Source organism: Patagioenas fasciata, chromosome 11 (assembly GCF_037038585.1).
Source record: "Patagioenas fasciata isolate bPatFas1 chromosome 11, bPatFas1.hap1, whole genome shotgun sequence".
NCBI classification, from domain to species: domain Eukaryota; kingdom Metazoa; phylum Chordata; class Aves; order Columbiformes; family Columbidae; genus Patagioenas; species Patagioenas fasciata.
In genome coordinates this window covers 20795729-20821084 of record NC_092530.1, presented here as the reverse complement: position 1 = coordinate 20821084, position 25356 = coordinate 20795729, and the positions used below count along the sequence as shown (strand labels likewise).

General features: G+C 47.0%; 1 protein-coding gene across 1 annotated transcript in view; it reads left to right on the top strand.

Annotated features, from left to right (window-relative positions):
• Positions 1–3591: 3591 nt before the first annotated feature.
• The window catches only part of HS6ST2 (heparan sulfate 6-O-sulfotransferase 2), a 130870-nt gene continuing 109105 nt past the window's right edge, over positions 3592–25356 (top strand). The window contains exon 1 of the mRNA XM_065846720.2: positions 3592–4153. Coding sequence (XP_065702792.1) covers positions 3642–4153 — 512 coding nt within the window. The 5' untranslated portion in view covers positions 3592–3641. The remainder of the gene's footprint in view (positions 4154–25356) is intronic.

The window sequence follows — 25356 nt, the reverse complement described above, 5'->3', positions numbered from 1 at the left end:
TTTGCATTTCTTTTAATCAAGTTATTCTAATTGTGCAAAGATATCTCTGATTTGAAAAACACCTCATCCTCCCAGCAGCTGCGGGTACCTCAGCAGCCAGGGTTACCCCAGCCTGGCGGGGGCTGCCACAGCCCAATCCTGCCTCTCTGCCCAGGGGGCTCACCCCTGCCCATACCCCTGCCTGTACCTCTGCAGAGTAGCAGATGCTGGGGGCTACTCTGGTTGGGCTGACACGAAACCTCAATCCTTTCAATAAGCTGGAGGTGTTAAAGCCTAATAAGACTCAGTTTTACACACTGACAGCCTGCTTACCTCAAAGCTGATGTGTGCTTTCTTTTTGTTAAGGCCAAGCACTCACCATTTGCCAGACAAGTGCAGGGGTGAAATTCAGATGCTGTGGAAACACAGGTCTTCAGAAAATAGACAGGGATGTGATGATCGGTCCCACACAAAGAGCTAATGATACTTTCCTAAAGCTGCAAACATCAATATAGGGCTTGAGGCATGAGGCATTTTATTGACCTGTCTCTGGGCAAATATCTGGTGCCTTGGCACACAAACCTCTACTTTTTTGAACATTTTGTGGCTAACTAAAGAGGGGGGGTCAGCTCAAGATGAGATCCTGCACCAGCTCAGCTCAACCCCACTGCTGCATCCACCGGGATGGGAGGCACTGGGGGAGACTGTACTGGGGGGCAGCTTCTGATGGGGCGGGGGGCAAAAGGGACCAGCCAGCAGATGCTCGAGGGAGAAAAGAGGAACAGTGGCCATACCCATCCACGGCCCTGCACACACACATGGAGGTGGGGGATCCCCAGTGTCAGCAGAGGAGAATGGTGGAGTGTGGGGAGTGGGGTCTGTGTGTTTTGGGGTCTGTGGGGATACCACGTGCTGGGAAGAAAGCAGAGATATTTTTTTTTCTGCCAGCGTTACTAGGCGCTTGGCATTTTTGCCTGACCTCTTAACTTAAACCAGCTGCCGTGCCAGCGCTTGAAACTTGCCCATGCTCTAAAATCCTTAACAGCTCTGTTCTGTCCTACTTTTATCTTGTTCCGGGCGATTTTCATTTCTTTAGCGCCTAAGAAAATGTTTTGTGTCCCTGGATCAAAGCTAGGGAGTATCATTTACATACTGTGGGTGAGAAGGCAGCAGACTGGAGACCATCACTCATCAGTGAAAGGATGATCATTGTTTGTTTAGCTCATTCCAAAATAATGGCTCTGCTGGGAACACCAACCCAGTATGCATCATATCTTTTATAGTATATATTAATTTAGCGTAGACATTAGGCCATCATTATTCCCTCCTTTTAATTCTTATGTATTAGCATTCAGGATTGGTTTTAACCCAGCACACATCTTTGTTATTTCATAATGTGAAATAAATAAAGCTGGAGGCAAATCTATTTTTTTATATAAACAACTGTGAGAGAGTGATGGATATAAAGCACAGAAACATCTTTATAATTTTAAGGCTTGAATTTCAGAACACAGCGTTTTCATTAAATGGTGCAATCCATTCATTTTGGAGAGACAGATATAAACAGAAGCAAATTAACTCAGTAGTTCTCATGCCTAGAATCTTTGTGATAAAATTGCCTGTTATTGTGAGTGTAAATGTTTTCAAAATATTAGAGACAAATGGAAAAAAATAGGGACGACAGGATAGGTTGCTCAAGGATGAAAACCATAAAGACATCCCCTCCAAACACATGTACCTGCTGAAATTACTTAAAGTGAACTGCAGGAGCAGTGTGAGAAGACGAAAAAAGAGGCAGGCCATTTTTTTTTTCTTTTTATGATGGATAAAGGTCTGGGAGAGTATTTTCTTTTTTTCTTTTTTTTCTATCTGCTGTGCATACTAGAAAATTCAGCTCCTGGATGATTGTCCAGGCAGAGAAACAGAGGCATCACAAGCAACAGGAGAACGAAAGCTGAGGCGTTGTGCTGGGGAGGACTGTTCCCTCCACCTGCTCTGGGTGGGAAAGAGAAGCTGGAGCATTTCCAGCCTGACCTGAAATCATGGATTAGCGAGAGGGAAGAAGCGTTGCACGATGCAGCACCTCTGTGTAACGTCTCCAGCTGAGCCCACCAGGTAAACGTTGGAGCACACCAGTTAGATTGGGGGTGGCCAAACCCCAGGTCTTGTCCCTGCTGCTTCTCCTTGGAAGGACAGGACACTGGGGATAGCGTGAATACCTCCTTTAGCCAAACCCTCATTTTATACTTGATTTTTCTAAGTCACTTGCAGGGCTGTGGTTTTCCCAGATGTTAATTGCCACAACATCAGTTGCACTCAAGAGCAAAAGTAAAAAATCAGGCTGGGTCGCTATGCTGTGCTCTGCCCCTGGCCCTGACAGGCAGCTTGCATGCAGCGGGCAGGTTGTCCTGGAGAACACACAAGGGTGGCTCTGCAGGCACACTCACAGCACAGCCGGGGTGAGCACCAGTGTGCTCCCATCCACCAGGCCTCATTGACAACACGCCAGGAGCCAGAGGGCTGAACATAATTTGCATGTAAATATATAAAGGACTTTAATCACAGATAAATCCACAGAGTCCTTGTCATTATTGTTTTATTTACAGAATACTCTCATTGTGTAGAGGGGTTTCAAAATATGCTGACGAGAGATAGCATGTATATTGGATGCCTGAATGAACTGAAACCACTTGGGGCATCAAGAGTCAATGTTCTCATTCCTCCTGCCAAAACCTGGGTGTTAGCATGTGCTGTGGAGAGAAAGCACAGCTCGGTGCACAGCAGTGCCAGCAATGGAGGCATGTGCGATGGATGGGCTGGATGATGGAGGGGTGTGCAATAGACCGGATGGACGATGGAGGTCTGTGTGATGGATGGGCTGGATGATGGAGCTGTGTGCAATAGACCGGCTGGACGATGGAGGTCTGTGTGATGGATGGGCTGGACGATGGAGGCATGTTTGATGGATGGGCTGGATGATGGAGGCGTGCACGGTGGAGGGGCTGGACGATGGAGGTGTGTGTGGCCGACAGGCCCGACGGCGCCACTGCCGTTGTTGTTGCCGTTAAATCGGATGTTCCCCGCTGGAACAGCGGTCTCCAGCCTGGGCAGCCTGCTGCCGCCGGGCGCTCGGATGGGTGGGAACAGTTGTGGACTGCCTAGGATGAGGCACCCTGCAGCCTGCCGCGCAGCCCAGCACCTTGGCGGGAGCACAGAGCGCCCGGTGCCGGGCCGTGCCCGGAGCACCGTGTGTCTGCTGCCTGGCCGCGGCGGGAGCACGGCGGCCGGAGCGCAGATCCCTGTGCAGCGGTGCGGTCCGTGCCCGCAGCGCGGTGCAGCGCGGGCTCCGGTCCCGGTCCCGGACCCGGTCCCGCTGCAGCGGCTCGGCCACGTGCCCAGCGGAGCGCGCCCGCACCTCAGACGCCGCGCGGGGGGCGGTGCCTGTGGTGAGGGCGTGGCCCCGCGAAGGGGGCGTGACCGAAACGGCCGGGGCGGTGCTAGGGGGCGGCGGCGCGGGGTCTGCCGGGAAGGGCCGGCGGGGCGATGGCGGCGGAGCGCGGCCGGGCCGGCCCCCCGCGGTGGCGGCGGCTGCTGCGGCGGCTGTGAGCAGCAGCTGTGAGCAGCAGCGGCGGTGGCGGCGATGCGCGGCGCTCCCGGCGACGATGGAGGACCGGTCCCACAAGGTGCTGCTGGCGCTGGTGATGCTCTTCCTTTTCGCCGTGATTGTGCTGCAGTACGTCTGCCCGGGCACCGAGTGCCAGCTCCTGCGGCTCCGCGCCCTCAGCCCCGCCGCCGTCGCCGACCCGTACCGGGCGGAGGACGAGACGCCGGCGCGTTTTGTTCCCCGTTTCAATTTCTCTGCCGGCGACTTGCTGCGGCGGGTGGACTTCAACATCAAGGGGGACGACCTCATCGTCTTCCTGCACATCCAGAAGACGGGCGGCACCACCTTCGGCCGGCACCTGGTCCGCAACATCCAGCTGGAGCAGCCCTGCGAGTGCCGCGCCGGGCAGAAGAAGTGCACCTGCCACCGGCCCGGCAAGCGGGAGACCTGGCTCTTCTCCCGCTTCTCCACCGGCTGGAGCTGTGGGCTGCACGCCGACTGGACCGAACTCACCAACTGCGTCCCCTCCGTGGTGGACAGCAAGAAGGAGGTGCGGCTCCGGCCCTCCAGGTGAGGCCGTGCGGGAGCGCCGGGCCTTCCCCGGGGGAGCTTCCCGTGGACCCCGAACCCCGTTCCCGGTGCGGGGCGGTGGCGGGGCACCGGTGCGGCGGGACAGGCCCGCTGGGCGCAGTCGTGGCGGGGATGCTGCTGCGGTGGGGGGTGGGGAGCGGGTTGTGAGCTCGGTCGGTACCGGGCACCCCGACACGGAGCAGGCTGCAAACCGGGCTGCAGCGAGGGCTCTGGGAGCCCAACCGGCCCGGGGCTGCCGCGGTGGGTGCAGCTTGTCGTGAGCTTTGCGGAGCAAACAAGAGCTGACCCCGCTCTGCTGCGAGTGGTTTCCGTGGTGTCCCGCGGGCTGTCGCGATTATCGCTGCTGGCGGGGAAAGCGCAGGAGTTGCAGCGCCCGGCCCGTAGCAGCAGTGAGCACCGTGCACGGTGACTCGCGACCAGGCCTGGCAGCCCCCGGCCTGGGGACCCCCCGGTGCGGCCCTTCCAGGGCTCACAGAGAAGCCAGGATCCTCCAGCTGCCTGCAGTCTTCCCCCAGAGCTTTTCTATCTCTGGCAAATCACCTGGTTGTACTAAGCTCCCTGGGTATGCATGCTATAGCTCCTGCGTACACCAGGAATTAATTCTGGTTTTAAGAGTGTATCTTGTTACAGCTGAAGTTTAGCTTATGTGTATGATGGCCTTGCAAAGTAAAGGTTACTCCTATGGTTGAATTTTACCTGCAGATATTTGCATCGTCCTCCAGCCCTAACCTTGTTTTTTTGGGGGGGTTTGCATTTTGAATTGTAGTGACACTGCTCCCTTAATCTGTGCACCTTCCTTTGAAGTTGCTAACCTCGCCTGACCATAGCTAGGTGGTTGTCTGAATTCTGCTGCTGTCCCTCAAAAGCCCAGCTGGCTCATTCTCCTGAGCAGCGAGGACCTGGTTCCCCAGCTCCTGGAGCTGTTTGATTCCAGCATGCCTTCAGTTTTAACAGACCAAGTAGCTTATCCGTGGCTGTGCACACAGCTGTACCATGTAGCAGAACAGCTCAGGGTTTTAGGGTCTTTTGACATTGCTTTGCTGGGAAAATAGAAACTAGGGTATCGCTCCTATTGCACTGTTAGACTAATGGCAGGTGCCCTTACAATGAGGGTACTGTTATATATCATGCTATCTGAAGTCAAGTCTAAACAGAGATTCACTTGAAATAGACAGCAATTTCTTCCTAGAATTCCTTTTATGTAGTGTGACACTACACTGCCATCTAGTAGAAAAATGGTTAGCGTCATTATCTTCCTACCCAAGAAGCAGCTCTTTATGAGACTTGGCTATTGTGATTCCTGCTCTTTTGTTTCCCCTACTGCTTTAAAATATATTTGTCTCATTTTTGTGGCATCCCCTTTGCAGACATCAGGAACCAATTCCTTGCCCTCTGGGTCTGTTAGCTTCCAGGTTTCAGGCTGCTGAGCCTTGCAGGCTACGTACTTTATTTTACCTGTCCTATAAATATGTTGTTTGTCAGCAGAAATGGAAATTGCATAATGCACACTCTCCTTTGCTGAACAGCTTCCAGTGATCTGTGTTTCTCTTCCCCCAGAGGTGGGTCTGGCCTGCAGAGTTGTAGCTGTGGGGCAGGAATTCCCTTCCTCACCCAGAGACAGGGCTGTCTGTGCTCGGGGTTAGTCATGCCCTCCCGAAATTTGAGATGATCCTTGTCCCGAACCCCCGCCACCTTAGGCAGAAGGGAACACCAGACTTGGAGAGCTGAGTGTTTGTTTGTAGCTTTTGGGTTTATATGTTGTGTTTCGTTGATGTTTGTATTTTTTTGTCCTGTTAGATTAGCAAACATGCTTTTGTGAGTCAAAACAGAAGCATTTCATGTACCTGCCCAAGGCTTCAGAGTGATGGCTCCTCAGTCCAGCAAACCACGTACATCATCATAGCTGACTTCTGAGAGGTTTCTGAGACTCGTGACTTGGGATTCAAGCCAGGAGAGGGGGATGAAAATGAAGCTGTGGTGATTTTGTGTTAGGTAGAGGTCTAGTCTCTCAAAGGCTTTGAAATGATGTTGTATTTTTAATAACCTAATTACACAGCTTATTTAATAGCTACAGTTATTCTCCCAAATAATGTCTTGACAAGCAATTATTTGGGCTGCAACTTTTACATGTTTAAAAATACGGGAAGAGAAGAAGTTCGTAAAAGAACAATGGTCCCTTCAAGTCTTCCTGCCCGTTGTAATACCTTGTCTTAAATTTTATTTTGCATTCTCAATTTAGCAATGTTCAGCTGATGACTAGTTAACCGACACCTATTTCTAGTGCCAGTAACAGACGCTAATGTAAGCACTTTTTGGACAGATAATAGCTGCTTTCAGAGCAGCAGTAGGTGTGGGATGAGGGTGTCTGAGCGGGGCCTGCCTGGCTCTTCATGCACTGGGGTTTTTGGGGGGAGGCCTGACCGTTCTGGGTGGTTTGTGCTGGTGGGGAGGGAAGGAATGGCACAGCCCTGCTGTGCAAATCCTGAGAGTGCGGGAGTGACTTGGAGGAGTGCAAGATCCGTTTGGGGAGCATCGTCAGGACAGGGAGCAGGATTTGGTCAGCAGCAGAGGACGATTTCCTTCAATGAAGCTTGGCTTGATAAGGGTGCAAATTCCTGTGTTTATAGTCGAGGTGATTATGAAGTGACACCTCCTGTAAGAGTGATTTGAACTGCTTGGCAGCTGCATAAAGCAATCTACAGACACTGTCTTTGGGCTGTGTAGCCTTGTCTGGGAATAGCCAAGTAAGTGATCATTGTTCCAGCAAACTTTTTAGCCTGTGTGTGATTACTTTGCCACAGACCTAAGCCTAAGCTGCTTATTTGGGCTGTTCTGTAGGGGCCTTTTCTCTTGTTTAAAAGCTGAACCTTTGTTAGTGTGGAGCATACCCTGTCCTGGACCTGGTAATGCTCCACACTACTTACAGAGCATCACCATGACGTGATCTGATGGGATCAACCTGGAGGGTGTGCCCATGAAGAACCTTGTTGGCCTGCAGCATTTGTCCTCCAGCCTCTGCTCTTGATCCCATCACTTGTTTGCCTGTTTTCTTTGAGATTTGCAGGCTTAGAGGGCAGATTCCTGCCCTGGAGCAGTAGTAATACTCAGGATGGCTGTCATGATATTTTCTGTTTGTTTTAGATTTAACATGATGGTGCGATATTTTTTTTGTTTGTTTTAGATTTAACATGATGGTGCTTTCCTGTCTATGACCGTATAGATTCTTAAAATTTGCTTACCTTTGTAGTGGTGGCATGTGCTCCTTAATAACTAGTAAGTAGCTAAATAGATCTCCTTCCTTCCCTTAGAGGAATGTGAATCTCTGGGCATGGGAAGAGGTGTGTGTTTGTTTGTTTTTTCATTCTTGGGTCCATGTTCTGTATGTCCACATTCCTGCTTATCTTCTGTTCCACCAGCACCTCTCACCATCTGGAAATCTTGGGAGAGGGAAGGGGAAGGCACAGGCACAGCTGATAATTTGGGTGGAACTCTGGATTTGCTGCTTGGGAGGTTGGTGGAATGGGCTGATGGTGGTTGCAGAAAGGAGGGGGTTGTCTCAGCCGCTTGGCACTGGCGGTGAGAAAGGAGAAATGTGCTTTTTCCTAGTCATGAGTGACTGACTTGGGTCACTTGATTGATTGTGGAAGTCTCAAAGCTTTTGGCACACTGAACTGAGGCAGCATCCAAAGTAACTCTGTGTGAGAGCATCACAGAACTGAGATTTCACTCAGCTCTGGCTAATTATTATGGGAAGTATCTACCAGACTTGTCTATAGCAATAAATTCAGTGGCACCATTGCAAGAAACAAAAGGCCTTGGGGTTAGACTGGAAAATGTAACGAGACATGGGAGCAAATACAGATACCTACATTCTTACGTGGTGTCGTGGCTTCGTACCCTTCTGGGGTGAGAGATGTAGCTGTGGGTAAAGGTTGGGCTGTATTTGGTGTTCCTCCTGGCTGGCCTCAAAGGAAAGAGATGTTCTCTGTTGAGAGGAGAGTAAGCTTGCAGAACTGTGTCTGGAGCCAGAAAGCCTGAGATTGGAAGAAACTTTATGCTGCTGGTACAAACCTGTTGGACCAGGACCAGAGATGGTGCCTACCGGCTTTTGGGAAGCCTGATGCTGGCACCACGTTGTTGCGATGTGGGAGAGAAGCCGCTGGCAGTACATGCATGTTCTTGTCCTTACATGTTAATTAAACTCTTCTGAATTAAGTCTTACAGAAGCCTGAAGAAAAGACGTGTTAGAACGTTTCCCAGGAAAATGGAAGTGTTTCCTGTGTGGGGGTGTGTTGGCTGAACAGATTAATCATCTTCCTCTTGGAAATGTGGTGGGATTGGCATCTGCAAATCTCATGGGCTCCATGATCCACCGTGGTGTGCCTGACTCCTTGCAAGCCAGACCGCTGGCAGAGCCACGTGAAGAAGATGGCTTTGCTGCGGCAAGTGTCGCCATCAGCCCTGGCCTGGCCTCACGTCTTGCTGGAGAAGGCTGGACTCAGCACTTGAGTTTTTCCAGTAAACTGCTTCTATGTGGAGGGGGAAAAAGAAAACCATATATTGCTGCCAAGGAGAGAAAAATCACTTGAGGGGTTTGCTTCTTAGGGAGAGGCCCACTCAACAGCTGTGATTGAAACAGCAAAGGTGATAGACAGCTGTGCAAGGAGATGAGCTCTGTTCTTTCCCCAAATTCCACTAATAGTTAAGCCCCATAAATCAGTACTCAACCCCTTGCATGCAGGAGAGATGATGTAGAATCCTGTGGTGCCCCAAGACTTGGGGTGGATAATAAAGACTTCAGCAGAAGTTACACAATTTAAAACCTCTGGATGCTGGTGGAGCAGATGCCACTTTCAAGGATGGGGTCCCCCAGCACAGTGCTGCTGGTTTTGGGGAGAAACCTGGCCAGGGCGGCTGCTCAGGGAGGGGAGGGGGGCAGCACGGCTGAGCTGGAGGCTGTGAGTGAGCAGATGGGGTGACCCAAGGTAACCTGGGTCCTGGCCAGAGCACCGGGATGGTGCCTGCTTGTCCTTGAAGTACATGTGGTGAAACTCCCTGGGAAAAACTCTGCAACAATTATAAGCCAAAAACAAATGAACAAACAAAAACCCACAATAAAAACAGCAAATAACCAAACAAAAAATGCCCCCACAAAACCATACCGAAGTGTCTGCGCAGATGCTGCCAGGCACAAGTGACTCCGCGATGCTTCATTTATCAGCCTCATTTCCTAATGACCATGCTTGTTTGGTGTGGTGGCTCTCGTGGCTATAGGATGAGATATGTGGTGAATATTACCTTGCCACCTGTAAACTGGTGTCAGTGACAGCTGAATTTCCCTGCCTGGCACCTGCTGGGACCAAAGCTGGGTCTGGTTTTGGGGTGTTGGAGGCAGTGGGCCAGCCTGCAGAGCGAAGAAGGGGCTTTGAGGGGAAGGGCAGGGGATTGCTTTCGTAAGTACAAGTAGTTCCTTCACCTAATCCCATTATAGGGCCTGACCTTGAAGGTCTTGGTTGTAAACTTGAGTTCATGGGTTTTGTTAAGTTCGGACTACACAAAGTTCTCTAAATTGATATCACTGGTTTTGCAGATAAAGTGTTGGACTTATTAAAGGACTTCTTAAAAGGATTAAAAAAATCATTTTCCATATTAGGTCTCTTCAGTTCTCCTTTAAATCTTTATTAAAGTGCAAATTGACTTTTAGTTATTTAAAAGTATGTGTTTCGTGCTGCCTTTTATTTTAATTTCAGAGATTTTTTGTGTGTAGAGGAATATTAGCTGTTGGAAAATTAAATTACAGTGATTGCAGTAGAGCAATAATTCCTTGCACTATTTATTGCATTTGTTATTGGAGTGGGTCCCCCCTAAAGAAGAGAGTGGGAATATGAAACTGTGGCATGGTGCTGTTGTACTAAGACACGATTACTTTTTCTTGAAAAGGTACTTTTCTGCTATTTTTTTCTAAGAGTTAATAAATATTATAATGAAGCTATAAATCCAGGTGTTGACTGTATTAAAATAGACACAGATGGTGCCTTGTGATTCCTCTTCATAACTTTATAACCTTTAATAAAGGTTAGCAAAGGTGCTTGAACATTAAGCACCACCAATAGCTTATTTATTTTTATAAAAGACAGATTTTCAAGTTTAACAAGTTGAGCATCAGTTCTGAGGCATATTAGCTGAGATTAATTTGTCCCTCATTTATTTTATCTGAATTGTCAGGAATCGTGTTCTCTACTGATGTAAGTGTTGGCAAAAAGGACTTATTAGTAGATTTGATTGCTTTTTAAATTTAACTAGCAGAGATGCACTGGCATGCCTAAGAGAATTTGTCTGTTTCTTGTGAACAGTTCAGTGGCTAATGAATCACTTCAATGTACTTTTCTGAAGGAAAGCAGAGCAATTTAAATGTTCAATGCATTGATTTACCTCAAATGGATTAGGCCTCTGTGTGCAATCCTTCGCATTAATTTGCTTTCTCCACAACGGTAATAATAAAGGCAGCATTTCTGGACAGCATCAGCCGAAATTAGCTCACATAACTTGCTAGAAAGCAAAATAATTAATATGTGGCTGAAAATGGGATGTGGGAATGGATCTTTCTGAGAGGACATGGGTCTTGAGGTGCCTGGTCTGCCCCGGTGAGCACCGACTGAGTGGAAGGAGGAGAGAATTGTGTCCAAAGTACTGATGATTTCCTGACTTCCTTATGAAAAAAACCAACAGTATTTGTGATGTGTTGCAACTTTATGAGATTTTTTGTGTGTGTGGCTAGGTTTGTTTTTAAAATTAATGAGGAAATGGTACAAAAATCTGTAATTTCAGCAGATTTGAGCATATTTTATTGCTGTAGTAACTTTTCAGTCCCTTCTTGCCCTGCCTGTAGCATCCAGTCTGGGCTCCCTCTGTCCTTGCGGAGCAGTCGGCTGCCAGGGCGCAAAACTCTCGAGTAATTCTTCATTTAACCACTTAGCCACAGAAATGGCGCCTGGGCTTTGTTTCGCGCTGCGGGGATTACTGTGGCCGAGCAGCCCTCGCGACTCTGAGCCTGGTTTGGAATTACCCTTGTAGGGCTTCTTACATACTCGTGAGGATTAATTTTCCAACCCCTTCTCAGTCGGCTAATTCCCGTTGCCGGGCAGCTGCCTGCCCAGATGTTCATCTGCGGGGAAGCGGAGCGATGGAGCATCCCCAGCCGCTGCCTCCCTCCCTCGGGAGCCCAGTGCCCTGCTCCCAGTTTGGGGCCGGGCTGCTCACCTGAGATCAAAGCACCTTGGCTGGGAGCAAAGCCGAGCAGGACAGGAGATGCGGGATGGAGTTTTTGTGTGTGAAGATGAAGGCAGTGTGGTGACCGGGGTGGGGAGGCAGTGCCGCTCCTGCTTTCTTCCTCCTCCTCTTCTTCCTTGGCAGCTGGCACCGAATTATTGTTTGTGATTGATTTGCTGATGCTGGCAATTGTACAGTGTGTTCTGGGACTAATAGGGCAGCACCGAATTATTCAGGCGTCATGGAAATGAATCACATTTGTGATGAGTAATAAGTAGCAGACTTTGGTATTTATGAATAATTAACACAGTAAAGTTTTTCTTAAACAGACATGAAGAAATGATTTAATTTCTACTGTGAACACTCTGTAAAATTAATGAAAGATAATTGCATTTGCTAATGTGAGACTAAGAAGCCAAAGCAATCTATTATTTTGTGTTGTAGTTCCTGTTGCTGATATAAACAGTGAATGCATGATTCCTTTAATATGTTTTCGTTGGGTGGGACCTGTGTTTAACATCCAGTGGGGTGCTTTTTGTTGCAATAAAAACCCTATTGGTAAACACTTAACTCACAGTTGCTGTTTCCATCCACTCACATATCTCTGGGTGGGTACGTATGTATGCGTATAACAAGATAATGTTTTTGAATGAGTGGCAATTAGGACCAGCTTTTTTTCCTCTCCCCTGACTCTAGCCTTCTTCCTCAGCTATTCATGCTTTTAAAGGCAGAATCCATTTAAGATATTGCTTACATACAGCTTTGAGTGAAATCTCCATTTATTTAGTCTTGAAAAAAAAATCATTAGTCTTTAGAGACCTATAAGTCGTAAGATCCATTAGGAGTGACACTCAAATCATGTTACTTCTTGATTCTCAGCTGCTTATCCAACTCTGAAGGAGCCAAACTTTTGATGTGATATAACTAAGTATATGCAGCTATGAGGAAGATAATCTTGCGGCATTAAACGATTTTGCACATCTCCATAAAAGCATGAAGAAGACTATGCCTTTCATGAGATCCTTGTAGCAAATGCTCCTAATTTCCCATAATCAAAAAGACTGTTAATTTTTGATGCTCTTAGAGGCCCAAGTAGCTGGAAGATCAATTCTTCCTTTACTCCGTTTTGTGCTGGGTAAATTAAAACCTTGCAAGGCTTCCAGCAGTGAGAATCTGCTCATTCAGACTGCTGTTTGAACTGTGGGATCCGTCAGCAAACACCCAAATCAAGTGAATGAAGTACTCTCTGCCACTGATTATTTTGTCCAAGCTTCCTTGAGTTCAGAGTAAAGCAACTGTTTGAACCCCCATATTAAGAAAAACAATATTTCCTTGGTCAAAGCCAGAGAAGCTGCTTTTGAGAGTTGTGTTTTCAGGGTAAGGGAGGGGAGAGCATTTCCTTTCACCTGTGGGAAAGCTATTCCCTGGAGCAGCCCGAAGCCATTTGGGGGCTGTTTTGTTTTGTTTGTTTGTTTTCTTTGGATTTTGAGGAAAATTACTCAGAACATGCTTGTGTCCTGCCGGAGCAAAACTGACCAGGTACTTTTTCCCTTTCTCTGGAAGCAGCTAACTCATCTTGACAGGGAGGATGCTGCGGGACTCATCCTCCCACAGTCCTCGTTACCTGCAGAGGGCTTTAAAGGGGCTGGATGTGGGTGGCCGCATCTGTCCATGCAATGCTCCTGGAAGAGCAGCAGGTTTCGTTCCTCCTGGAACTGATGTCGCCAACTGCGGATGGGGAGGAAGATGGCTGCGTGGCATCTGCCTTTCACAGAGCTGTTTGTTTTTCTGTGGGGGTGTTGGATCTAATCAGTACACTGGTAGCACCGAGAAGTAAAACAAAAGTGCTCAAGGAAATGTCAGACGCAACAGGATGTGTCTGCCTGATGATAGCTGAGTGACTTGCAAAAACGTAAATGGCATAAATTAGGCTTTAACTCCTTCAGTTCTTCTGTGCTTCCAGTCAGTCACTAGAAAGAGAAAAAGCTTTTGTGTTGGCATTGTCTCCCCATTATTCCTATCTGTGCGTCTTTAACTGAAACTTCAATAGCTTTTTTTTTTTTGGTGATTTCCAATAACTTGATGTCAGTAAAAAGTGGAGTAGAGTTTTGACTTTCAAATAAAATTGACTTAAAGGTCAGTTGTTTGCATTTCTGTTGGTGGGCTGCTCCTGGAGTCTGTCTTTTCTGCATGGGAGAAAAGTGGTGGCTAGACATGCATGTGGGATTTGAGAAGCCAGGACTTTACACCTGGGATGAGTCCCATCTCCATCACCATGCCTGTCTTCTTCCTCTCAGCCTCTGCGTTGCCTGTGTAATTCAGCTCTTTATATCAGCGTATCTTTCTGTGCCTATGTAGCATGAAGGATGTTGGATTTCCAGGCCTGGGTGCTTTTAGTACCTCTATTGCTTGTGCACAGCTAATCTTAGGTAGAGGTGCCGGACATGTTTTTAAGTATTTAGATTGAATTTGGAGAAGCAGTAATTTTTAAATATAAACCAAATGTACCGCGCTGGCCGGTGACTCCATCCTGCTGTGTACAGTGTCCTGTGCCGGTATCCTGTCTGTGGTGCTGGTTCCCTTCCTGGGAAGGGAGGAGGGAGCTCACCAAGCATGTAGCTGCTGGCGTGTGGTCACACCGCTCGGTGCTTTCGTGCCAGAGCTCTTGCACGATCTAGTTTTCACCCCCTTTCATGGATGAAGCCAACTCTGACTTCAGTCTTTGGGCAGGACTACTTGGGAAGATCAGAAGCCCAGTACACTTGTCCTAAACTGTGGTCTAAGCGTGCCATAAAGGTACATCTGTGAGCCCGGTGCTCTGATTTCCAAAAAAGCACAATGAGAAGAGTGAGGACCTGCTCTCCTAAATAGGAGACATTGGGTATCTAACACCAGGTGTCCTGACCAAAGTCAACAGGGATGAAACATTGCTGCTCTCCTTTTGGGTTTTGCTTTATCTGGTGGCAGTGGGTGACTCCTAGTGCTGCATCTGCTTGGAGTGGAGAGGATTAGACCGTTGGAAGGCAGTAGTAGCAGAGACCTAAGAGAAGCTGTAGTTGGTTCCTTATATCTCTTGAACACTCCTAGTTTGCAAAACTATCCTATATGACCATTTAAACCAGTCCTGCTACTGGAACAGGTCAGATAGGCCCCAGGTGAGCCCATCTTCTTGCATATAACTGATGCATTTTGCAAAGCAGAGTTATAAATGCCTTTTTTTCATCCCTTTTCCAGAGGAAAGGCAGAGAAGACAAATGAAAAGAGTAGTTGCACCTGCAGCTACTTCTCCTGAGAAGCTACTGGCTCACTTTCCATGCTACTGCTTGCGTTTTGGAAGTCAGCAGCATGCTGGGTTCAAATATGAGCATTCCTAGAATTTTTATGGATAGAGGCAACTTCCTCATTGAGTTAGATTTATGGGGTAGTGCTGAGGTTCAGCTGATAATACCTGCTGGAGTTTGGTGATCACAGCTTGCTAGCAGTGATGCAGAGCAGCTGAAAAAGAGGGCGATGGCTAGGAGTGAATTTTGGCTGGGGAATAGTTCTGCAAGCTGTCTTATCACCCAGTGTTTTGCAGAATATTCAACCTGCTACCACGTGCAAGAAGAAATTGCAGTTTTGCTAGAAATACAGTCAGCAGAAAACATTACACAGAAATGTTAGAGTGCTGCCCTGTGTTTGGATTACTGACCTCTTCTGTTGCTTGCAAGGACAAAAGTGTGTGAATAAATATCCTTGTCTGCGAGCGTGGCTGGGTGCATTGGACATGAGGTTTGGTACGACACGGCTTTTGGAAAAATATGCCCTAAATCTTTTTTAATTTCATTTATTATCAGATGTTTAACTGAAGGCACATAACTGAGAACAGTGCTGATATTTCTGGAGAAGGGATTGGAAGGAGGCTGTGCATCACTAGGTTTAAGATGTGCACAAACTATACCTGGTCAAGCCTGAATGCTGTTGTGTGGACGAAACTACTTTAAGTATATGCTTAACCAATATACTTGAAGTGTTTAAATGTATTGCGAAGTGCTTTACAGAATAAGGGTCAGTCTAATGGTGTCAGCACCTCTTCTTGCCCTGTGGTGGTGAAGTTTCCTCCTCTGCAGAGTTGGGATTTCACGTCTTTGTTCTCGTTTGGGATGCCAGCTTTCCCTGCTGTAATTCTCATTCTCCTACGGCTTCCAACTGGCCAGCACTGCAGCTGCGTGTGCACCAAGATGAGCAGAGGGTGTAGGGCCTGGAGATTTGCTGAGACGTGAAAATTGAGATTCAGTGTTACGGGGCCCAAAGACCCAGAGAACAGCTTTGGGTAAGTTGATGCGTCCATGTGACGATGTCCATCCTGGCTGGTATATCGGATTTGGGTTGGGGACTTGGAGAACTAGAAGCAGCAGCTGTTTTAGACTCGGTGTAACAGCCAGACCTCTGCAGGAGAAGTCTGTAGGAATAAATGCCTTTCCTGGGCGGGTTTGGTTTGAGGGGATAGGGAAAAAGGCAGATTTTAGACCTCTTTTCCACCAGCATCTGGGAGAGCGTACCCAAAAGGCCAATCCCTTTTATAAAATTGGTCAGTGTATCAGGCAGCACAGAGGAAAAAAGACACAGAAGGGATTTAAGAACAGCTGAGCTCATGGCGAGATAAAAATTTCTTAGAGCCTGGATTATGGAAGGATCCGGTTATTTGTAAAATATATAAGCAGATTCTCTGCCTCAGCCGTGGTGGCTCAGGAGTTGTTCTGGGGGATTTGATTGTGCGCTCAGCCCGTCCTGCTGCTCTCCCAGGTGCGGCTGGGGTCTGGAAATTGGGAGTTAAGGCTGATGACAACTTGTGGATTAAATGCTGCAAATTAACTGTACGCGGGAAACTGCAAATACAGGCTTTTTAAAGGAATCTAAGGTTTTCTTGTTTCTTGTCTGAAGGGTTTGCTTTGCTTTTCCTGTCATGTTATTTTCCTGGAATTAGCAGGGCAGTTTTGCTTCTGCTTTTCCTCATGGATCACCTGAAGTCATGGAGGTGAACTGTATCCTGCAATAAACCTGTGTATTCACAGAAGAGTTGTGGGTATGAAGTACAGTATCATACTTTATTTTTTCCCCTTATGGTAAAAATATTTAATGTCTTATATAATGTTCTGTCAAGATAAGTAAAATCCTGGTCTATTTACTCCTGTGATTAAAAGATATTTTAAGGTTATTTGTAAGTTTCACAGTACATACTGGAAAATGGAGGGCAGGTTGGTTAAACCTGGGATCTGACATCTCGTGGTGATAGATACTCAAGCTGAAATCCCATCATCAAGAGAAACAAACAGTCTGTGAAGCAAGTTGCTCTTTTTTGGCAGCAGGCATTACCAAACTGCTTTCCTGTGATTCTCACCTCTGCATATTCAGCTTACCTAGAAATTGTTTCCTTATCGAGGACAGCTTTGGGGTGGAAAACTCATCTCCTCCCTCCAAACCCAGGGCAGGTAGAAATTGTTGGACACATGAGCATTTGCAGGTGGCTTTCGCATCTAGGGCTTCATCTTTTACAGTGCAGCTAATTGTTTTGGTTACAGCAGAGGACTGACTTAATTTTCTGGGGGAAGGGAAAGCAGACACCCGGGGTATGATATAAAGGCAGCAGTTGCCATTCTGGGCTGCCAGAAGTCTCTGCCTTTTTGTGTTTGTGGGAGTTCGTGTTGGGCTCTATTACAGGACTTGGGAGACGCGCTTTCCTTTGTAAGTGGGTTATGGTGGAATTTATAGGGGCTGAATAGCATCTTGTGTCCCAAGGGCTTGTGCTAGTGTGCTACCTGTGCTAGTGTGCTACCTGTGCTAGTGTGCTAAAGTGGTCCCAAAATTTGCAGTGTGCCAGCTGGTGGGAGTCAGTTGGGGATGACTGGAGAAGCGGGGAGCAGAACACAGGCTTTTCAGCACATGTGGACAACATCCTTTTATTTGACAAGCTGATTTTCATCTTTGCTTGAGCAACCAAGATGAAACATCCCTTTCTGTTAAGAACAAAACCAAAAGCCTTCACTTTAATGCAGGTACCAGGGCTGGGCTGTGCTGCAGTCACTTATTGCATCACTTGGCTTTGATCCTTGGTTGTGGTGTAAAAGCGCACAGTGCTGCTCAGGAAAGTGCAATGTTGAAGTGGTTTTAAGTCCCTGGTCTAGACTGGCGCCTGTATCCCTGGCCCGAAGGAAGTTAAGATCACTCCAGACTCTGAGTGTTGCCCAGCTCCTTGGGGTCACCTACAGCAGCCGCATCCCCTGGTGCGCACAGCCCGGCCAGCTCTTCCCTTACCGCCTGCCTTCCCTCCTCCTGTGCCCCCGAGCAGGGGGACTGGAGGCAAAACTGCTGGGAGGAATGTCTGAAGGCTGCCTGTTCGTTTCCCTGTTTGAAGACTGGGATTCTCTTACTGGTTTTTGTTTTCTGCATGGTTTTTGTGTTAAGTAAGAGCAGCATGTTTGTAAGCTCCACTGCTCCTTGGGCTGGGAGCAGGGTGAGTATCTGCCTAGCAGAGATTTGTGGTAAAATTTGTTGTTACTGTAGTTGAACACTAACCTGAGGGATTTTTTCCCTTCTCTCTGTAAACAAGCTTTTTTTTTTCCTCACTAATGGAAAATTTCAGCTTGTCCTCCACTTAACCACAGTTCAGGCTTTTCCAGGAAAATGGAATGAATCAGTAATGATTCCCTCTTTTGCTTCTTGTGTGCTTAGCTAATTGTATTATTTATAAGCCGAACAAGGGCAGACAGACACTTCTTACAGCACAGTGTTTGTTTTACTATGGGCTGAGAGGTTTTGAGTCAAATGGAGTTCAGGGATGAGCATCCAGGAGCACAAGGGCAACTTGGAGTTTCCATCCACGGCTGTCAGGCAGACTCTTGGTGCTACTCGCCTCCCATGCTACCGCTCACTCCTCCTTGCAGCTCCCAGCACTGTCCTGGAGGTTTGTTCTTCATTGTTTCACCTTTCACGTAGACTCGATGCGCACTAGATTGATGTCTTGAAGCATGGGTTTAAAAATCAAATAGCAAATGGCTGCACCGTAATGGATGTTACTGCACAAGATATTATATTATAGAAGTCGCTGTGGTTAAGTGGAATATCTCTGGAATCTTGTTTTTATCAAGACGTTTATGTTCCTCTCTAATTTTTGTGGAGAGTCGTTTAGATGTTTTCCAGATTAGAGCATAATGGAACTGCTAGCTGTAAATGTTCAGAAGAACCCATTACACGTGGTGATTTAGTGGTTAGTCACAATTACTTTGGAGCTACACTGTCAAATTTAACACCAACCTTCAAAACCACGTATTGTGAAATCTGGTCATCCTTCCTGCGAGATGCTCCTCCAGCCTCCCAGAGAAGAAAAAGACATTTTATCCAGCAAGATTAAAAAAAAAACCAAACAATTTGGAGGGGACAGTCAGGTGCTGCAGGAATGACTGACTGTAAGAAGCAAACCAACAGGCGGTTTTTCCCCATAGAGTTTTAGCCTTTTTCTTCCTGCTTAATTAAAATCCAGAAGATTGGTGGTAGCAGTGGGTTGGTGGCCTTATTTCCCTTCCCGATGGAGCTGGAGCAGGACAGTCCCGTGTGCTGCACCGCAGGGCAGCCGCCTGCTCCTGGACGGCAAAGAGCTGGTCTCAACAGACAACTTTACTTACTGTTACCTATATATTGGCACCTGCATTAACCACAGCCTACCAGTAGGAGGTGTTACCTCTGCTTAGCTTTGGAAATACCATATTTTCCCCACAATGATTACGTGCTCGTTGTAGTTGGCTGCCTGTTCACCCGTCTGACCCAACAAGGGTTGTCTGCGGTGTCTGGAGCTGCACCTTCTCCGACCTCCTGGGGTGGGAATTATTTCCCTGAATTGAGTGACCTGCATCTTGCTGGTTTTTGTTTGCTGAGCAGAGGTTTCATGACCTGCGGGGCTGTGTGTTTTCTTGCTCTCAGCTTGTGAGTTGAAAACGAGTTCATCTGAAGGCTGTTGTAGCACTCCGTGTCACGGGTTTTAAGCCCGGAGTGGAGGCTGTCAAAATGAAATGAGTAAACCTGAGATTTAGAGGATGAGCGAGTAAATCCCATTAAATTTGTGTGTCTTAGAGTCTCAGAACAAAATTTGGATTAAAGGATGAGCTCGTGCATTTGGGCATCCCAAAGCTCCTCACTTGTCTTTGTTGTCTGGTCATATCTGTTTCTGCACTGGTTGGTGCTAGAGATACCCACAGGGTACCTAAAAGTGCTTCACTGACAGTATTTTAATACCAATGATTTAATAGCACATTTTAAAAAGAACATTATTTGGGATCGTTAAGACTTGGCCTTGGTTTGGAGTTTCTTCTTGATATTTGGAGGAGATATTGAAATTCTGAGTTTGTGCAAACTTGAAAGGAGCAGTGATCAATAGATAGCTGAGTTTACTAGTAAACCTTTGTAAAAGTCTAGGAATTTTTAGCTAATTCAGGGCAAACCCCCCCTTCTTCTTACCAGCTGCACAAAAATTTGGACAGTTTAAAACCTGTGTAACACATAGATCAGCTCACCCTTTCCTTGCCTTTGGTTTAGAAAGTTACTTTGGGGTCTCTTTTCAGTCAAGAGCAAAAGATAAGCTTTTAGAAGATGTAACTTTGGAGGCCCTCAGTTTTGCGTTGAAATTAGAGTTTTCCAGGAGCTGTAGCACGGCAACAAGGTCACCAGGAGTCTGGACTACCTGGGGAAGGAGTTTGTGCTGGCTGTTGTGCGTTCGGCAGCTCATCCTCAGCTTGCTCCTGCAGGCCTCGGAAGGTCACGGAAACGTCAAAGGGGATGCTGTGACAGCCTCTGCGTGCTGAGGTGCTGCTAAATGTGATCTTGGCTTGATCTCTGGTGCTGCCCAATCTGGGTGTTGCGTAGCCAAAATCTGCACATTCCCCATCTCGTATACCTTAGGCTTTGCGGGGGTGATGGTTTCGTGGCCCAGCTTGTCCCTATTACAGACAACGGTGCTCATCCCGTTGATTGAATGGATCCTCATTCCCCAGAGTTACAGCCTCAATGAAAAGGAGATAATTCGTGCCCCGCACTGTCTTCGTCATAACTTGGTTGAAGATGAGGATCTGGTTAGCATTAGTGATAAGAGCTGGGTTTTGCAGTGTCAGCTGTTTTTAACGTGGTTAATGCTGTGACCACAAAACTCTAATTAGAGTTCTGTCACGGGGTGTGAGGTTAAAAGCCAATCTAATACCTACAAAATGCTCCAGCCTTACAAAGAGATGTCACTGCATCGTCCTTAAATACTCGTAATGAGTGATTCCTGCTTTGGCCCAGCTCTGCGGAGCCGTCTGCGGGGAGGACGAGCTTGTGCACAGCACTCGGCTGCCTGGCTGGGGCCGTTAAGCAAGCGTGCAGTTTTTTGACATTCTTCATTTTTAGAACTGGGTTTCCACATTTCGCTTTAACTGTTATCATTAGCAATTTGCTGGGCTTCATTTTGGTGATGGGAGAGCATTTTGTGATCTCTGAAGCATTCTGTAATGCAGCAGTGTAGGAGAATGACAGTACATAAACCAGAACTATATTATTGCTTTCTAAGCGTATTTTTTAAACTTTCTTTTTTTTTTCCTTTAAAACTAACTCCTCTTGGCAACTCAAGTGAGCATATGTATCATTGCTAACATTTTCCTAAAATCAAATCTGGTATCTGCAGTTTTTTACTGTTGCTTTTAAAGGACTAATGTTTTTTCCCCAATCGACTGTTCACCCTGCTCTCATGACTTTTTTTCCTGTTTAATTGCTTTAGTATTGCGTCGCATTCTACTTTCACTTTTTAATTGGCACTCATATAATGTCCATGGTGGAAGAGAGGGAATTTCACCGTGGAACTGAAGGCAGAGATTTGGACCATTGTGTTCTCATTTAATGAGGGAAGTACTTCTCTTTAAACCATCTCTACTACAACAACAACTGTTGTCTGCTTAAGTGAAGCCTATTGGATAAATAATACATGCTTCAACTCTCTTTAAAGGACAATAACTTAAGGCATCAATGGCAACTAATCAAGAGTTTGTGCCGTGGCACAACCGAGGAGGTTGGTGTTGGCATCACGGTGGGTCCAGACTGCCATGGATGGGAGGGATGCAGTCAGAGGAGACTCTGTTCCTCTGGCTCCCGAGTAGGTGGGCGAGAAGGGTCTCCCCTGGGCTGGTGGGGTCCTCTTCTGTGCCTATGGGCTTTGCATGGCAAGTTGGTCACCCTGGCATTAGCATCATGCTAAAATGGGTATAATCAAGATGATTTCAAGGTTAGAAATTTCTTCTTCCCATTGGGTTGGCATGCCCCTCTGCTCTTTTATTCCCCATTGAGGAATGCTTAGATGCAGCTTTCATGCATTTTCTCAGTGTAGAGCTGCACCTGAAACTGGGCAGCTCAGCTGCTCGTACTTTTGCGAAGTTCTTGCCCTCGGTCCTGTGTAAACCACCCAGCTGTTTTTGTTAGCAGATGAATGCTTTGGCTCTGCTGAGTTAGTGTATAAATAGCTTTCGATAGAGGAGTTCAGCCTGTATAAATGCCGTAGCGTCTTGTCTGTGATGGTTCCTGCACTTAGTATTTTAGGGTTCTTAGGGTATGGCACAGACTGCTATTGATCGCTTCTTATAGGTGCCTGTAGTTAGCATAAAACAGGAAAGTACAACTGGTATTGTGGGGACCTATTTATATCTTGGAGCATCCAAAGAGCCTCGGAGGGGGCAGTTTGGGCCCTTCGGTGTGGGGCTGTGTGCCCAAGTCACCCCAGCGCCTGGAGCAGGCAATTCACAGCCGAACCTTCAGCTCTGCACCTGGCGCCGGCTGCGTGGGTGAGGAGGCACGAAGGAACAGCAAAGTGAGTTGCACTTTTGCATAATAACTCAGGCTCTCATCCTGCCACCTGCCCAGGCATTGTCGCTTGGAGGTCACATTGATGCAAATGTGCCGTGCTCTATGCGGGGAGAACGTGCGTGTTCCCTGCCGCTTCACCCTTTTGAAATGCATGCGGCACAGGCCTGGAATTCAACTTAATCAGAGGCAGGAATGTTTGTACCAAGATTGGCTGATGTATTTATTTTACCCAGGATTGATTTATAAACTCTGTCTGTACCTGGAGAAGTTTGATTAGCATTATAAATCCAACGTGTGGTGGATACTGAAGGAACTTGATCTTAAAAAAAAAAAAGCTGGAAAATTTGAGGGCGAATTCAGATTTAAATTGCAGGGCTGCCTGTGGTCCTGGAGGAGCTGAAGTTGGTAAGGTTGTGTCCCCTGAAAAAGGATAGCTCATTTGGGATTTATTTTATTATTTATTATACGTATCTAAAACAGGCTTAACACAGCATCTCGATGTGTCTTAATGGTTTAGAGGTGGTAACAGTAACAGTACTTTAATAAAAGCTTAACACGCAGTGGCTAAACTAAAAGATATTTCATTCCCTAATATGGCAATAAAAATGGAAATCCCACAAAGCAGCTGTGATACTGGGTTTTCATCTCTGATGCACAAGGTTTTCAGCAAACATTAGGACCTACCTGATGAAACGGTAGCCATGTGCAAGTGCATCTGGCCTGCAAGGCAGATGTGCATCTAAGCCTTGAGCAAGCTCCTCGTGGCCATTCTGCAAACATCAGCAGAGCTGCTGCTTGCAGAATTTGCTTCTGTGAAGTTCTGAGTGCTGGGTTTTCCTCCAAGGGCAGATGCACGGCTTTGGGAGACAAGGGGAGATCTTTTCCTGAAGAGTGGTGCCAAGTATTGATAAAGTTCATTATTGAAATTGGTTGTAACTGCAGGAATGTTTGAGGGCAAGGGATATTTTTACAGAATAAGAAATTGTTTGGGATTTTTTCTGTGTTACCTCCAGAGGAGTATTGCTTCTTGCAGCTGCCTCTAGGATTTCGGAGTTGTGGGTGAAGGTACAGGTCTGTTTTTCCTTTGTCTGCTTTCCCAGCTGTTCCCTACTTGTGCCAAACAGCTCTTGTAGCCTAAATGGAGTGAGCTCCTGGATGAAAGAAAGCAGCTAGAGTGAGAGAGGAAGCAGTGAGGAATTATTTCATGATGCAGTTGAAGTGAATTATTTTGCTGATTGTTGAGGTGGCAGGCAGCCACCTGCTCCTTCTCCCTTTCCAATTGGCTTTAGCTTTGTTCTTGGTGGCTTTCTCCTAAAGCCCATCACAGAGTCGACAGAGAAGTGTGTATGGAGAGGGAAGGTCTTCATCACAAACCACTGCACAGGAGGTTACTCCTTTGTCTCAGACCTTGCCTTTCTTGCACCAGGTTGCTAAAGCCACTCTTGCATCATCTGTCCTTATCCTGGAGCAAACGTTAATGGACCCAGCGGATCTGTACTGCTGACGCAGGCAGAGGGTCCTTGAAAGCAAGCAGTGACAATGCAGAGTTGGCATTTTCCACTAGGTCTGCTAATTAATTAAGGTCACATGTTCCAGCTATTAGTTTGGCCATTGCTTTTTGCCATCAGGCAGGCAGTGTGATGCCAGGGGAGGGGAAGGACTGTTCTCCCCTATGCAGGCACGACCGTGAGACCAGGGTGATGGTCGCAAGGTGCTCTTGCAGCATGGGTAGGTCAGCCTGTTGGTGGAGCAGTATCATTTACTGCCCCAAGTAGGAGAATTTGTTTTATGTGGTAGTAAATGATGAGAAATTCTGCATGGTAGAGTGGTTCCTTGATCTGCTGCGTTGGAGACTTACTGGAGAGTGAGGTGTTCGTAGCTAAGCTTGCTAGGTGCTTGCCAGCAATGCTGAGAAGCAGACGTCAGTGTTTTTAAATAAGCAATCATTGCCCTGCGTTTTTTAACAAAAAAAATGATATTTATAATCAAGACTTATTGTCGAAACCTGGAGGACATTCCAGTGCAGAGTACGTCACCTCCACGATTGTCTAGACTGGTTACCCGTGTCCCTGTTAAGCAACCTCATTATTTATTTATAGTTATTTATTATAATAAATGTGATTGCCTGCAGTGAGATGCTAACTCCACTGAGTCATATTTCAGATCGCACAGCTGTGTTGGTTGAGTTTTTCAGAATAAATAAAAGGTTTGCAGCTGCACACGGAGCAGCCTCTTTGGCTGTTGGGTGGCTCCAGTAGGTGCTGCTCCTGGGGGAGGCACAAGGGGAGGAGATGCTCAATTTTGGAGAGGAGGAGGAGGCGGCATCCTTCAAGCTCACACAGTGCCTGACCTTGGGTGTTGTCCTTGCAGGATACAGGAGCTCATGGAGCCTGTTGGCATTGCTGACTTCAGCAGGGACAGGATAGTACTTCAGGTGCCACATTTAAACACTTTAAAAACAGTCTGTACACAACACTGGAGGTTTTATGGATGTGATGTATTATCACAGGGATCGTGTTCTCTGTTTGCTACAGGCCAATTGGCTGTGGTAGAATTACTGAAGATGGTCAGTGGCTATGATGAAAATTTGGTGTTTATTTTTCCCTGGAGTTTTGTTGTGTGGAAGGAGCTTGTGGGCATCCTGACAGCTCTGGTTTAGTGGGAAAAAGCAGAAACTTGGAATTATCCAACTTCTTCCCAAAGAAAGGGACTTATTTTTGACCAGTTACCCAAAATCTGCATTCCTCTCAGCTGTTTGGCTGACTAGGGGAGGTTGACAGTAAAGCTGGAGATCTCTGTGTGCCCTTTCTTCAGCACAGGAGAGAACTGACCAGGAAAACAGCTTAGTTGCTCGCTCTTTCTAATTAGCATTCAATCTAGAAAGGATCCTTGCTTTTTCTTCCCTTGGAGTCTCAGGTCTGTGTCTTCTGGGACCGTTCTTGCTGCTGTCCTGGTTGTTCAGCCTCTTTCAGAAGCTCTTCAAAACTCCTCTGTGTGGATTCCACTAAATTTTGGGCATGTTCTACTTGCATGTGCCTGGCCTCTGGGTGTATCCT